This window comes from Tachysurus vachellii, chromosome 13, assembly GCF_030014155.1.
Source record: "Tachysurus vachellii isolate PV-2020 chromosome 13, HZAU_Pvac_v1, whole genome shotgun sequence".
Taxonomy (NCBI): domain Eukaryota; kingdom Metazoa; phylum Chordata; class Actinopteri; order Siluriformes; family Bagridae; genus Tachysurus; species Tachysurus vachellii.
This window is the reverse complement of record NC_083472.1, coordinates 3472536-3487500: the sequence shown is the minus strand read 5'-3', so window position 1 is coordinate 3487500 and position 14965 is coordinate 3472536. Positions and strand designations below refer to the sequence as shown.

The following is a 14965-nucleotide window of genomic DNA, read 5'->3' as shown; positions in this document are numbered from 1 at the left end:
TTGTACCATGCACTGCTTTTTACTACCATGTTTAGGGACTTGGGTGTAAGATCATTTAGACATTATAGACACCTGCATCCAGCTTTTCCTGACTGGTGAAGTCCTGAACAGAAACGTGTGGTTATTGTTACCATCCTGTTTCTTTGTTTATTACAGGTCCATAACGTGTCCTTCGCCTTCGAGCTGATGCAGGACGGTGGCCTGGAGAGACCAAAACCAAGGGCAGAGGGTAAATAATACAGACCTCTCGTTCTATCACTCAGTTTAGAAACGTGTGCAATACCATCCAGAATTATTGGCACCCATCAAGAAATCTTTGTGCTGGGTATAATATAATCACGCTTTTCTCTCTCAGACATCGTGAACTGTGACCTGAAGTCGACTCTGCGCGTTCTGTACAACCTCTTCACCCGGTACAGACACGTGGAGTGATGGAGATTTCAGTCTGCGGTTCAGTTTGGGAGAATCGACACCACAGGGATTTATAATGGTGTGTGTGTGTGTGTGTAAGAGAGAGTGAGACTGTGTGTGTGTGTATGTAAGAGAGAGTGAGACTGTGTGTGTGTATGTAAGAGAGAGTGAGACTGTGTGTGTGTAAGAGAGAGTGAGACTGTGTGTGTGTAAGAGAGAGTGAGACTGTGTGTGTGTATGTAAGAGAGAGTGAGACTGTGTGTGTGTAAGAGAGAGTGAGACTGTGTGTGTGTGAAAGAGAGTGAGACTGTGTGAAAGAGAGTGAGACTGTGTGAAAGAGAGTGAGACTGTGTGAAAGAGAGTGAGACTGTGTGAAAGAGAGTGAGACTGTGAAAGAGAGTGAGACTGTGCGAAAGAGAGTGAGACTGTGCGAAAGAGAGTGAGACTGTGCGAAAGAGGGTGAGACTGTGCGAAAGAGAGTGAGACTGTGCGAAAGAGAGTGAGACTGTGTGAAAGAGAGTGAGACTGTGTGAAAGAGAGTGAGACTGTGTGAAAGAGAGTGAGACTGTGTGTGTATGTGTGAAAGAGAGAGTGAGACTGTGTGTGTGTGTGTGAAAGAGAGCGTGAGACTGTGTGTGTGTGTGTGTGAAAGAGAGCGTGAGACTGTGTGTGTGTGAGAAAGAGAGCGTGAGACTGTGTGTGTGTGTGTGAAAGAGAGAGTGAGACTGTGTGTGTGTGTGTGAAAGAGAGAGTGAGACTGTGTGTGTGTGTGCGCGTGTGGGAGGGAGAGAGAGAGTGAGACTGTGTGTGTGTGTGCGTGTGATTGAGAATCTCTAAAGTGCGCTGGGTTTCTTCTTCACTCCAAAGAGTCTGATACATTTATATAAACCTCTCTATATATATAAGCAGATATTTCTATGCTGTTGAGACAGAACAGTGTCGTGTAAGTGTGTAAGTGTGTGTGATTATTACGAGAACCATTTCAGGACCTTTTTATAATTCCTTTTATAAACACAGCCGAGTGAAACGAAACGATCCTTCACTCGAGCTCCAGAGATACGATACCAAGACAGATCAGGTGTGTGTTTGCTTTTCTTTGTGTAGCTGTAGATACTTGTGTGGTTAAAGTACTGGGATAAACTTGACCAAATTTGACTGAATAAATAAACTTTAAATGATTTCATTACCAACACTGACTCCACTTTTTTTTTTTTTCTCTAAATGAGAGCGAATCCGTAGAACCGATCTTTAGGTCCAGCGGTGAACAGGTCTGAGATTTGAGCCTTCAGTCTTCATCCAATCATGTGGAAATGATGTAGTTTATAAAATCGTGCAGATCTTCAAGGTTTGGATTGATTCTTGACTTTGCCACGTGCGCCATGCCATGAGGTTCTCCCTGTGCCTCACGAGTTTCCTCCAGGTTCTCCAGTTTCCTCCCCCAGTCCAAATGCATGAGCTGTAGGTTGATTGGCATCTCTAAATTGTCTGTAAGAGTGTGTGTGAGTGTGTGTGCGATTGTACCATGTGATAGACCGGTATCCTGTCCAGACTCTACCTTTCCTTGTGCCCTGAGTCTCCTGGGATTAGACTCCAGGTTCCTCACAATGATGGATGGATGGTTGGTTGGTTTGTTGGTTCATTCCTTGGTCCTGTTCATTGCGACCTGGTTAAGATTTTTCCCAAGATGGTGATCACTTGACTTTAGACAGAATGGTGTGGAAAACAAAGATCGAAGGAGACGTTCAGACTAAAGTTGACTGGAACTCAGTCACTCTGTACAGCCCTGATGAGTTGAAAAGCATCTCGCATGTCGAGCCCTGAGGTTTCTGTGCTCAGAAGAAGACCAGACCTCTCAGGTTCCACTCCTGTCAGCCAAGAGCGAGAAACCGAGACTCACCCAAATGCCAGTCGAGCGTTGCTTTTAATCTGAAATGATTCGGAATCATCGTCCTGCAGCGACACATCAAGAAATACGGCAAATGTTAATTCCATTACTTTGCCTTTTGATTCATCAAAACCGACGAGGCGCTTTGTGATAGAAGCCGCCGTTACGTCCCGCGTTGTGAATGCTGCCATTGTGAATGCGTTCTGACATTTATTTTGATGCAGTATGAATGCGATTGTGAGAGTGATTCTGACAGACGGACACAATGTGAAACACGAAACGCGCTAAGAAGACGTCGGGTTGATTAAAAACGACTTGATTCGGCTGTTTAAAAAGCTTTCTGCAGATGACAGGATGGAGTCTGAAGTCTGTCAGAATCCGTCTGATTTCGTTTGAGTGTACAATGAAACCCAGAGAGAGGAAGGGAGCCGCCAGGATAAACGTGTCATGCCTTATCGTCTACATATAAAGTAGAAATGAGTTTTATTTCCTTTTATTTTTGGTAGACTGTCATGTCTGAGTGGGAAAAGTACTAATCCCATGACTGTGATTAGTGTGAGAGCGACTCGCTGCCTCTTATTGAGGAAGAGTTTGAACCTTCAACTATGCTCAGGTCCTCGTGAGCTGGACACATGATCAGCCTCGATCACTGGATGTTAGATTTTGTCTTGATATCAATCAGAAATGAAGAGCGAAATCATTCCAGCAGGAGTCGCAACTGATTCATCAGTTCATCTTTGTCTTCTATCGGGCTGAAACGAAAGCACAGTGGCATTAAATGCAGCCTCCTTCTACACTAAAGATATGGTTTATATGGTTGAAAAATCAGTCCCATGTTTTGGTTGGCAGTAAAATGACATCTAACAGCTGATTAGCCCAAATAAGTGCTAGGCGTGTGTACTTGTGTACAAATGCAGAGCTAGCTGAGAACACCGGATCTGAATGATTCCATATTTGACATCATATTTGACCGATCTGCTACAATTCGATTCGGGTTTGTATAAATAATCGATATGATACGATACAGTAGGTCATGATTTTTCCGATACGTTCGATACCGATCTCACGATATTCTGTTGATTCCTAAGTTCGGTATTTGACGATACGGTACATCGTGTGGTCACGATCTTGTTTTTCTAGTTCTACCTCCATCGTGAGAATTGTTCGCTCGTATATTTACAGGCCGCATTGTTGATCTTTGCGGTCATTTCAGGCCCTTTACTCTGAATCCTGGGCTGCTTTCATTCCTGTGAATACAGTGAAACTGTGAAAGCACGCTAGACAACGCTGTTCTGTTCACACTTGCTAATGGATCCTGTATTATTGGGTCATGTTTTTGTTATAGCTTGTTACTTCGCCTAATTACCCTTCACATCCACGTCCGAGATAAAGCCGGCTTTTTCTCGTTCGGCCGTCCGTCTCTCGTTTACGTGCCTCTGAAACGTGTGAACATCACCCTGCAAATGGTTCACGCACCTCTGAGTGCCACGTGGTGCGTATTCAGACGGAAGCCGGGGTAACGAGTTAACAAGCTGGTTTGTTGCTCATTCTCCAGAGCGGGTTACACGACGGATTAATTGCACACCTTCTGTCTCTGAAAGCAGCGCTATTGATTTTTTCTGAGCTTTTCACATCACTCAGCGCTCACAGACTTCATGCTGCTGATAGATACACACATCAGGGGGTGTGATTGTGTGTCTCACTGTGCTACTGGAGAGAAATATGTGATTTATTAGCTGGAACCATGAGGACGAGGCAGGGTGGAGCTCTCTTTATCCTTTGTGTGTTTTTCCTAGAAATCTCCTTAAAGTCCGTGGGTGAGGTTTTCACGTGCAGAAGTATTTTTAGAAATCAAAAGGTCCAGAAGGTCGAGGAAAGCAACTCAGGATCACAGTCTTACCCCTGCTTGGAAAAGAAAAGTCCTGAGGAACATTTTCCTCTTTCCTGAATCTACTCAATCAGCCAGGAAATGTTTTGATGCAGGATATTTGTGTTTAAGGTTTTACTGCACTGTAGGTACTTAGTAAAGGTGTCTGATGGCATCAAGTGCAGCGCTGTACGAACTGTATATCTAATCACTCGCATCAAACCACATCGAGATGTTTTTGTAGGTTCTGACAATCTGTTATCTATAAAATCAAAGAAAGAGCTAATAAAGTCTTCTAGCTGCATCTTAAAGCAGACATTTTGATGCCAGATTCAGACTCCAGTTGGAGGTGTGGCTCAATTTAAAGATTGTACATTAGGGAGATTCTGGATGATTATTTTCAATTTGCTCTTACTCTTCTTTTTTCTTTTCTTACTTTCTCTTTTTATTATGATTTATTGTTTTATTTTCATGCTGTTTTTAATATTCATTCATCCATTCATCTTCTACCGCTTATCCGAACTACCTCAGGTCACGGGGAGCCTGTGCCTATCTCAGGCGTCATCGGGCATCAAGGCAGGATACACCCTGGACGGAGTGCCAACCCATCACAGGGCACACACACACACTCTCATTCACTCACGCAATTATCTGAACTACCTCGGGTCACGGGGAGCCTGTGCCTATCTCAGGCGTCATCGGGCATCAAGGCAGGATACACCCTGGACGGAGTGCCAACCCATCGCAGGGCACACACACACACACACACACTCTCATTCACTCACGCAATCACACACTACGGACAATTTTCCAGAGATGCCAATCAACCTACCATGCATGTCTTTGGACTGGGGGAGGAAACCGGAGTACCCTGAGGAAACCCCCGAGGCACGGGGAGAACATGCAAACTCCACACACACAAGGTGGAGTCGGTAATCGAACCAAAATGCTGTTATACCAAAATGCTGTTAAATTCTCAAATATGACTGATGAAATATCAATAATAATAATATAATAATAAGGATCATTCCAGTTGAAAAATAAACAGAAAAAGGTTTATATTCATTTGCTCCTTTAATACGTTATCGTTAACAATAACAGCTAATATACTGAGTCTCGAGATATTTATAACCGACGAGAGGATCTAACACGTTTTGCGGATGTTTTGTAATATTAAATGTAACGATGAACTAATAAAAAGTTTATTCATGTGTGCTGGCTGAGGATTTCTGTAAAAGTAGCTATGTGGTTCTTTAGCTATGTTTACTTCTGAAAACCAAGAGGACCTGTCTTCAACATTAGGATTATAAACACACTGAAATACTCAACAACAAAAACAAAGCTTGAAATAAGAATCCACAGTATTTGGATGTGTGCGAAACATTCAATGGCGGATTCTGAAGCTAGAGGCCAGAGAAGTGTACAAAGATAAAGACGAGACGAGACAAGACAAGATATACCTTTATTCGTCCCACAATGGGGAAATTTCTCTGTTACAGCAGCAAAGAAAAAGAAATGCAAATATATAAAAAATAAATAAAAATAAAGACATTATATAGTATACAGTATATAAACAACACAATATGTAAATAAGTGTGTGTGAGTGGGTGTGTGAGTGTAGTGAGCGTGTGTGTATGTGTGTGTGTGTGTGGGTGTGTGAGTGTGTGTAAGTGTACGAGTGTGTGTGTGAGTGTGTGTGTATGTGTGTGAGTGTGTGTGTGCGAGTGGGTGTGTGAGTGTAGTGAGTGTGTGTGTGTGTGTGTGAGTGTGTGTGTGAGTGTGTGTGTGCTGTTCTAGGAAAATAATCCAGGTGGTTACAGTAATTGATTTTCTTCTAAGCTCCGGTCCTTTTTGCGTTTTTCTTTACATAAACAAAGTTAAAATCCAAATGAGGAAAAGCTGAAATATCGACTTAACGAGTGTAAACATAACAACAACAATAAGCTTCGGTGACATTTTATTCATAATCTGAATTCTTGTAGCCTCTTAAACACCTGCTTTATAAGAATACAGCGTTTATTCAGTAGAGAAATGAACATTGTGTATGTTTATGAGTCAGGAATGTGTACCTGAAGCTTAGGTAGTAAAGAAGAAAAGAACATCCTTCTGTAATTCTTCCTTCTACATGCATTACAGTCAGAAAAGCCTCAAAACAAATAACTGTAATGGAATAAGGTGAAATGTAAGTGAATTCATGCTCGAGGAAATGAAAGCCTCCTTATGAAAGTGGATCAGTCAACGTTGCACTAAACCGGATTTCTGAGTCCCAGCGGCTCGGCTGTCAGTTAGTTGAAAGCATTTTAATGTGTACATTGCTGTATCATCCCCGGTCATCCTATTTACTGCTCTCAGCCTCGGCTGCCTCTGACCACAGGGGGGCAATCATTCACGCGCAGATCCTATTTGCCCTTTCGAAAAAAAGATACCGAAAGCCCCCATTAACCGTAAATTTGCTGTTGTTCAAGAAGAATTAATTCTATCATATGGGAAACTGAAGGATTATTGCCTACTCTTACTAATGTGTGCGTGTGTGTGTGTGTGTGAGAGAGAGTATGTGTGTATGTGAGAGTGTGCGAGTGTGTGCGTGTGTGGGTGTATGCGTGAGAGTGTGTGTGAGTGTGCTTGTTTGTGTGAGAGTGTGTGCGTGAGTTAGAGTGTGCGCGTGTGCCTGTGTGGGTGTATGCGTGTGTTTGTGTGACAGAGTGTGTGTGTGTGAGAGTGTGCGTGTTTGAGAGTGTGTGCGTGAGAGTGCGTGTGTGGGTGTATGCGTGTGTGTGTGTGAGTGTGTGTGTATGAGTGTGCTTGTGGTGGTCATGAACTGGAAAACAACTGCATGCATGGTTACTGTATTGACCTTTTACAAGGTCCACCTGTCAAAGTGAAGCGACACAAGAACTTCTTACAGGAAGAACAAAAACACCAGAAATATTTCGATATAAACATTAAAATGTGTTTCAAAGTGAATTTTTATTTTAAAGATGCAGATTTGGTGTGTGTGTGTGTGTGTGTGTGTGTGTGTGTGTGTGTGTGTGAATGTGTGAGTGTGTATATGTGCGTGTGTGCCCGTGTGTGAGTGTGTATGTGAATGTGTGTGTGTGTGCGCGTGTGTGTGTGTATGTGAATGTGTGTGTGTGTGTGTGTGTGCGTGTGTGTATATGTGAATGTGTGTGTGTATGTGAATGTGTGTGTGCGTGTGTATATGTGCATGTGTGTGTATGTGAATGTGTGTGTGAGTGTATATGTGCATGTGAATGTGTGTGTGTGTGTGTGTGTGTGATGACACACAGAGGTTGTTCCCTCTGTAGCTCCGCCTGATTCCTCTCCGTCTCTCTGCGCGTTCACATCATTCCTGTCTTCATTCCTCACATAGTTCACATGGAGATTGTGCTGTTCTTCACCTCACAGCTTCACCTCGTCCTCTGTGTATTAAAGCGTCAGCAAACAGGTCAAAAAGCACAGGTTCACTTCTATGGTGTTTACGGGTAAGTTCTATTCCAACAAGTGCTTACTGAACTTAACATCTCGTGTCTCTCTCACTACCGATCACTATCACTAGTATCACTAGTACTATCACTACCTCGACGTTTTTACGACATTCTCACCACTTTACGGACATTTCCCCCCTAATAACACACTATCGTTTCACACGTCGATAACTTTTTAGCTCTCTATAACACGATGAATGAACACGTCGAGCTCGTGTGCAGTAAGAAACACATCAGTCGTGATTCTAAACCCACGTTTAAGCTTTAAAACAGCTCGGATGTGTCAGTTTTCCTACCTAACGTGTGTGTGTGTGTGTAGCTAAGCTAAAGGAAAGGAGAGAAGAGGAGAGAAGAGCAACACGACATCACACCATCACATCAGCACTTTGGGACGTTTTCTTCGCTTTATCTCAAACCTTTCACGTGTAAAACCGGATAAAAAAAACCACCTCAAGACTGAAGACGGATCTACAAACGGCTTCGTTTCTTCTCACCTGTAAGTTTACATTCGACTCTTTTTCTGTGAGCGACTCTATTGTAGCACTAAGTGCTTTAATAAACTCGTTTTATTTTGTTCCTATCCTATAAACCTTGGTCTAAACACAAACTAGTCGCTTTTCCTTTAAACAAACCGATTTAACTCCTGTTTTGTTTGGTTTGGTTTTTAAAACGCGACGCTGTTTTGTTTCGTGTCGCCGCTTCGCCGAAACTCGTCGCCTTCTTTTTATTATTATTTTTTTAACAAACTTTACCTCAGGATTTACCTGTAAAGTGTGTAAATCCCTCACTAACTAGTATATTTCACTATTTAGAGCAACGAAACAGTTTTTTTTACAGCTTTAAAGCGACTCTTTAGGGGTTAAAACGAGCGAAGAGAAGTTAGTTAGTTCGTTAGCAACAAGCCGCTAGTGGGGAAACTGAAAGGAGCTGAAGTTGTTAACTGGAGGAAATTCTGCCTCTTTACTTTACTTTTATTAGGTTTTATTAGGTTTATATAATATTTTACGCACTTAAATGATTGATGTCTGATTATTTTGTTAAGCCTTTTTTCTTTCACCGTCTTTAAGGTTTCAGTGGTTTAGGGAGAAAGTCCACGGTTGGGATTTTGTTAATCATTAATGTGCAGGTTGTGAAAAGCTCCTTGTGTTCCTTCATATTTTTAACCCTTATTTCTTTCTTTCTTTCTTTCTTTATTTTCCTTAATATTTTTAACCCTTGTGTTGTTGGTTAATATTTATTTATTTGTTTGTTTGTTTGTTTGTTTATTTATTTTCCTTAATATTTTTAACCCTTGTGCTGTTGGTTAATATATAAATAAATAAAATAAATAAATAAATAAATAAATTTCAACCATCATCACAAGGGTTAAAAATATCAAGGAAAATAAATAAATAATATATTTATTTTCCTAAGTATTTTTAACCCTTGTGCTGTTGGTTTTTATTTATTTATTTATTTATTTATTTATTTATGTCGATCCCTCCCCCCCAAAACCTTAAATAAAATATAAAAATAAATTTTTTTAAAAAATGCAAACGTTCCTTAGCAGAATTTCTTGATCCCACAATTTATCCCATTTTATAAATTTGTTAAGAATCGTGCAGGTTGTTATTTGCTGATCCGAATCCACGTGATATTATGTGTTATGATGGTGATTTTTTTTTTTTTTTTTTTTTTAGATATATTTTGATTTGTGTAAAAATGTAAAAACTAAACGAATATAAAGGTTTACGGTGTAGCTTTTGCAGGATCGTTAAGCCGTTTCCGATCGTGTAGCAATAAAAGGACAAAAATAATTTTCATCCTGGAAACCGTGATGAAGCCTCAGACAGTATTTAGTGTTTTAACCCGCGGGTCCGTGAAAAGCTCTCGAGCTTAACAGTGAATGTTTTTTTTTTCTTCTTTTAAACGCAAAATGTAAATGATTCTCAGAGCACAAAGTTTAGGAACAGAACAATAGAGGAAAAACGCACCACACTCCCTCCACGGGACTCCCCGTGGGAGCAGGGGATTGTGGGAAACGGGGAGGAAGGGAAAGGGGGCCTCATTGTTGAGGTTTGAGGGTCTGAATCGCTCCACAGCCGGCCCTATTCTCCCGCTGACATCTGGTTTAGTGTCAAACGCACCTGTAGGCTAAACGGCGGCAAAGTGCGTGTGTTCAGTGTGCTGTTCATCGTTCAGAGCAGAGACTTGTTTGTTCTCTGTGTGTGTGTGTGTGTGTGTGTGTGTGTGTGTGGTACCCTGGCATATTGTCACGCCAGCAACAGGCGTCAGGAGTGCAGGTGCCAGATGGTGTGACTCGATGCTATCTGGTAATTTAGCTTATCAGAGCCATAATGGCTCATTTCTCTTTAAAGAGTGTGTGTGTGTGTGTGTGTGTGTGTGTGTGTGTGTGTGTGTGCGCTGGCGGGCGGACCTGAGTGGTTTGGAAGTTCCTAGAGCCACCTGTAGATCCTCAGCTCTTCTGACTGACGGATCCCAGAAGGCACAGTGTGTAAAATGTTTGCTCGCGTCTTAGACATACACACACACGAACACACACACACGTGTTCAGCGGACAAACCGTTGACGTTCTGTGTGACAATGTTTAATGTGTCCCGGAGGTGTGTAATATAGAGATGTGTCATGTGTCTGTAGCACAGTGGAGTGTCGCTTTAAAACACTCCAGATAAACTGGTCCCACTGCTGTTCTGATTTAACACCTTCAAGAAGAATGGAACTGAAGCCGTTTGTACAGATCGTGGCTTTAACACGGAACAGTGGAGTAACGGATAAAAACGGCGTAACGGATAAAAACGTTTGGACAAAGTTAATTATTTTCCTCTAACATCACGTCCTGAAGACCTTTATTCCTTTTATACAGAAGCACTTTTATGTTAAAGAATAAGACATTATTGATTTTATCTGTTTATTAAATCAAGAGCTCTTTTATCTCTCTCTCTCTCTCTCTCTCTCTCTCTCGCCCCTCCCTCCCTCCCCGTCTTCCTCCTTTTCTCTCTCTACTCCTGTTTTCTCTTTCTTTCACCCACTTTCTCTCTCTCTCTTCCCCTTTTTTCTCTCTTGCTCCCGTTTCTCTCTCTCTCTCTCTCTCTCTCTCTCTCTCTCTCTCTCTCTCTCTCTCTCTCTCTCTCTCTCTCTCTCTCTCTCTGTCTCCCCCCTTCCTCACTCTTCCTCACTCTTCCTCTCCCCCCGTCTCTCTCTCTCTCTCTCTCTCTCCCCCCCCTCCTTTTCACTGTCTCTCTACTCCTGTTCTCTCTTTCTCTCACCCACTTTTTCTCTCTCTCTCTCTTTCTCTCTCTCTCCCCTTAAAGTTAATAAATGCTTTAAAATGTTGCTTGTCCAGCTTGTTAAAGATAAATTGGCAGCACTGACACTGGAGACTCCTTCAGATAAACGTTAAAAAAGTTAAATCTCCTCGTTTCTCGACAAATACGGCGTCTATTAAAATCCCGAGTCTCCTCCCGTCCGTCCTAAACGGCACCAGAGATCAGAACGAGCGTCTCCCAGATCGCAGGGTGTCGATACGAGGATCCAAATGTTACCGGTCAGACGTCTTGGCGTCCGTGTGTCCCAGCACTTACGTAGTCTTTCATTACGCACTTTCTCTTCTCAACACTAATTTACTATGTAATGTACAGTAAGCAGGACGCATCGGGACGACGCGTTTGTGCAAGGGGGTTACTATGGAAACGACCCTCAGCCGCCATCATAAGAATTGAATCCACACCTTCCGACCAATCAGAATTCAGCACCTCGAAGCTCTGACGCATTTATCCTCGTTAATTATTAAATACGAATTATTCAAATATTTAATATCAATATATTATTTAATATTCGATTTAATATTATTTAAACATGTTTAAATAAATATATTATATAAGTAACAGAAAGAACCATCAGCTGCTTTTAACGTTTAAATATCCGAGTAGGTCGTAAACAGAAGTAACACAGCGTGATGTTCAGTATTTAAACGTTCCCTAATAAAAAAGTGGCGCTCCGCATCACAGGAGTAATAAAACGTCCTCAGCATCTCCTCACCCAGCCGGAGGAGGAGCGGCGCCCAGATCACAAAGCTCTCCCATCTCTCCGTGACACTTTAGTCAAGGTTACTGTGGTCTCTAAAGGTGACGTGTAAAAACATTCGACTTGACGTGACTTCAGTTCTAAAGAGAAGGAACTTGCTGTGGAATTCAGGCTTAGAAGAAGAAGAAAAGAATGATTTCAGTTTGATCCTCTAACGAATAGGAACCATTTATTCATATTATACTCTGATTTATAATGGAACACACACACACACACACACACACATACAGTTACACAAACTACACAATCATAACCCCCACACTGCACACACACACACAATGTACAGTTACACACACTACACACTCATAACCCCCACACTGCGCACACACATAGTTACACACACACACAATGCACAGTTACACACACTACACACTCATAACCCCCACACTGCGAACACACATAGTTACACACACACACACAATGCACAGTTACACACACTACACACTCATAACACACCACACTGCGCACACACACACAATGCACAGTTACACACACTACACACTCATAACCCCCACACTGCGCACACACACACACACACAATGCACAGTTACACACACTACACACTCATAACCCCCACACTGCACACACACACACACACACACACACACAATGCACAGTTACACACACTACACACTCATAACCCCCACACTGCGCACACACAGTTACACACATACACAATGCACAGTTACACACACTACACACTCATAACCCCCACACTGCGCGCACACACACACACACAATGCACAGTTACACACACTACACACTCATAACCCCCACACTGCGCACACACATAGTTACACACATACACAATGCACAGTTACACACACTACACACTCATAACCCCCACACTGCGCACACACATAGTTACACACATACACAATGCACAGTTACACACACTACACACTCATATCCCCCACACTGTGCACACACATAGTTACACACATACACAATGCACAGTTACACACACTATACACTCATAACCCCCACACTGCACACACACAGTTTTACACACACACACACAATGCACAGTTACACACTACACACTCATAACACACCACACTGCGCACACACACACAATGTACAGTTACACACACTACACACTCATAATCCACCACACTGCACACACACACACAATGTACAGTTACACACACTACACACTCATAACCCCCACACTGTACACAAACATAGTTACACACACTACACACTCATAACGCACCACACTGCGCACACACACACACAATGTACAGTTACACACACTACACACTCATAACCCCCACACTGTACACAAACATAGTTACACACACTACACACTCATAACGCACCACACTGCGCACACACACAATGTACAGTTACACACACTACACACTCATAAACCCCGCACTGCGCGCACACACATAGTTACACACACTACACACTCATAACACACCACACTTCACACACACACTCAATGCACGGCTACACACACTACACCCTCATAACACACCACACTGTATACACACACACACACTCACTCACTCACTTAATGCACAGCTACACACACTACACACTCATAACCCACCACACTGCACTCGCGCACATACGTTCACACACACACACACACAAAACCCACCACACTGCACTCGTGCACACACATGTTCACCCTCACATACACGCATGCACACACACACACTCACACACACACTCATAACCCACCACACTGCACACAAACACATGCACACACACTCATAACCCACCACACACACACTACACGATCATAACCCCAGTACACACACACACACGCACTACATACTTTATAACCCCTCATTACACACACACACACTCATAACCCACCACACTGTACACATACACACACATAACGGAAGTGAAAGAGTTAATCATATAAAAAAAGAGCAGAGGCCTTGATTTAGACATGAGACAAAGAAATGAGAAAAAAAATGACAAATTACAGAAAGGAAAATGTGAATTAATTAATTATAAATAAATTAGTGAATAAAAATATCAGAAAGGATGAAGCATAACTGTAATAAAAAGGTGTCTTAAAAAAAAAAAAAAAAAAAGTTTCTAGAAAAATCCACATCTACATCCTTTCTATTTGTTACAAGGTCCGATTAAGTTCGTTCTTTTTTTTTTCCCTTCAATTTTTTTTCCACATTGCAAATATAATTAAGTGTGGAGAAGAAATCTAATTCTGACCGGTTTTATCAGTCAGTCAGATCTATTTCCAGTCCAGCATTAACAGGATCAGATCAGCTTCATCTGTTTTTTTCAGTGTGTACTTTTTTTTTTTTTTAAACTCCCCTGTAACATACAGACAGGTTTGTTTGGGTCGTGGACGTCTGCGCGAGTCCTGTAGCTGTAGGACGTCTGCAGGCCGTGCGGTTATTGTTTGATGCTGAACTTCTGATGAAATCAGAATGAAAAGGTCCGTCAGCCTTTAATACACACACACACACACACACACACACACACACACACACGCGCGCACACACGCACGCACAGCGGCTTTAAAGCAACAGGTGCCTGGTGTCTGTGGGGTTAGAGCCGTTCTCGGGATTAGTGCTTATACTGAAAGTTAAACAGAGATCAAGAGTTGAGTCATCATTTGGAGGACGAGTCGAGGATGAGGAGAGGAAAGGTTTCATACAAGAAAAGAAATGATGGAGTGAGTGAATCATTACCCTAAAGATATGACTGAGACACACACACACACACACACACACACACGCCAAGAGAGGCGCAGAGCAGGGGGAGAGAGAGAGAGAGAGAGAAAATTCATATGTAATGAAATTTAGGCTGGCCGTTTTTCGGTGTGACAATAGCTCTGTGTGTGTGTGTGTGTGTGTGTGTGTGTGTGTGTGTGTGTGTGGCAGGGCCATGGGTGGCCGTCTTTGTTCACAGACATTAGGAACAATAGTGTGTGCCGAGTGGCCCCGAGCTACAGGAGGCCCACGCCGTGCTCATACTGACAAAGAGGCTGTAGGCTGACAACTACACACTCATATCACACAACTACACACTCATATCACACAACTACACACTCATAACCCACAACTACACACTCATAACCCACAACTACACACACACTTATAAACCTTATTATACACACACATCAACCCCAATTATACACACAAATACACACGCTCATATCTCACCACTACACACACTCCTAACCCAACACTACACAGATATACCTGTATCTAACATCTGCCACTGAAAAGGGACTGAAGCAGGAAG

The 14965-nt window shown here is 42.4% G+C and overlaps 2 protein-coding genes across 3 annotated transcripts in view; both read left to right on the top strand.

Moving 5' to 3' along the window:
- The window catches only part of parvaa (parvin, alpha a), a 16959-nt gene extending 15358 nt beyond the window's left edge, over positions 1–1601 (top strand). Inside the window, exons 12-13 of the mRNA XM_060885535.1 lie at positions 157–229; positions 356–1601. Coding sequence (XP_060741518.1) covers positions 157–229; positions 356–432 — 150 coding nt within the window. The 3' untranslated portion in view covers positions 433–1601. The remainder of the gene's footprint in view (positions 1–156; positions 230–355) is intronic.
- A 5884-nt stretch (positions 1602–7485) lies between these two features.
- The window catches only part of tead1a (TEA domain family member 1a), a 53958-nt gene continuing 46478 nt past the window's right edge, over positions 7486–14965 (top strand). For both annotated transcript variants that reach the window (XM_060884784.1, XM_060884783.1), the window contains exons 1-2: positions 7486–7645; positions 7968–8144. The gene's annotated coding sequence lies outside the window, so the exon portion shown is untranslated. The remainder of the gene's footprint in view (positions 7646–7967; positions 8145–14965) is intronic.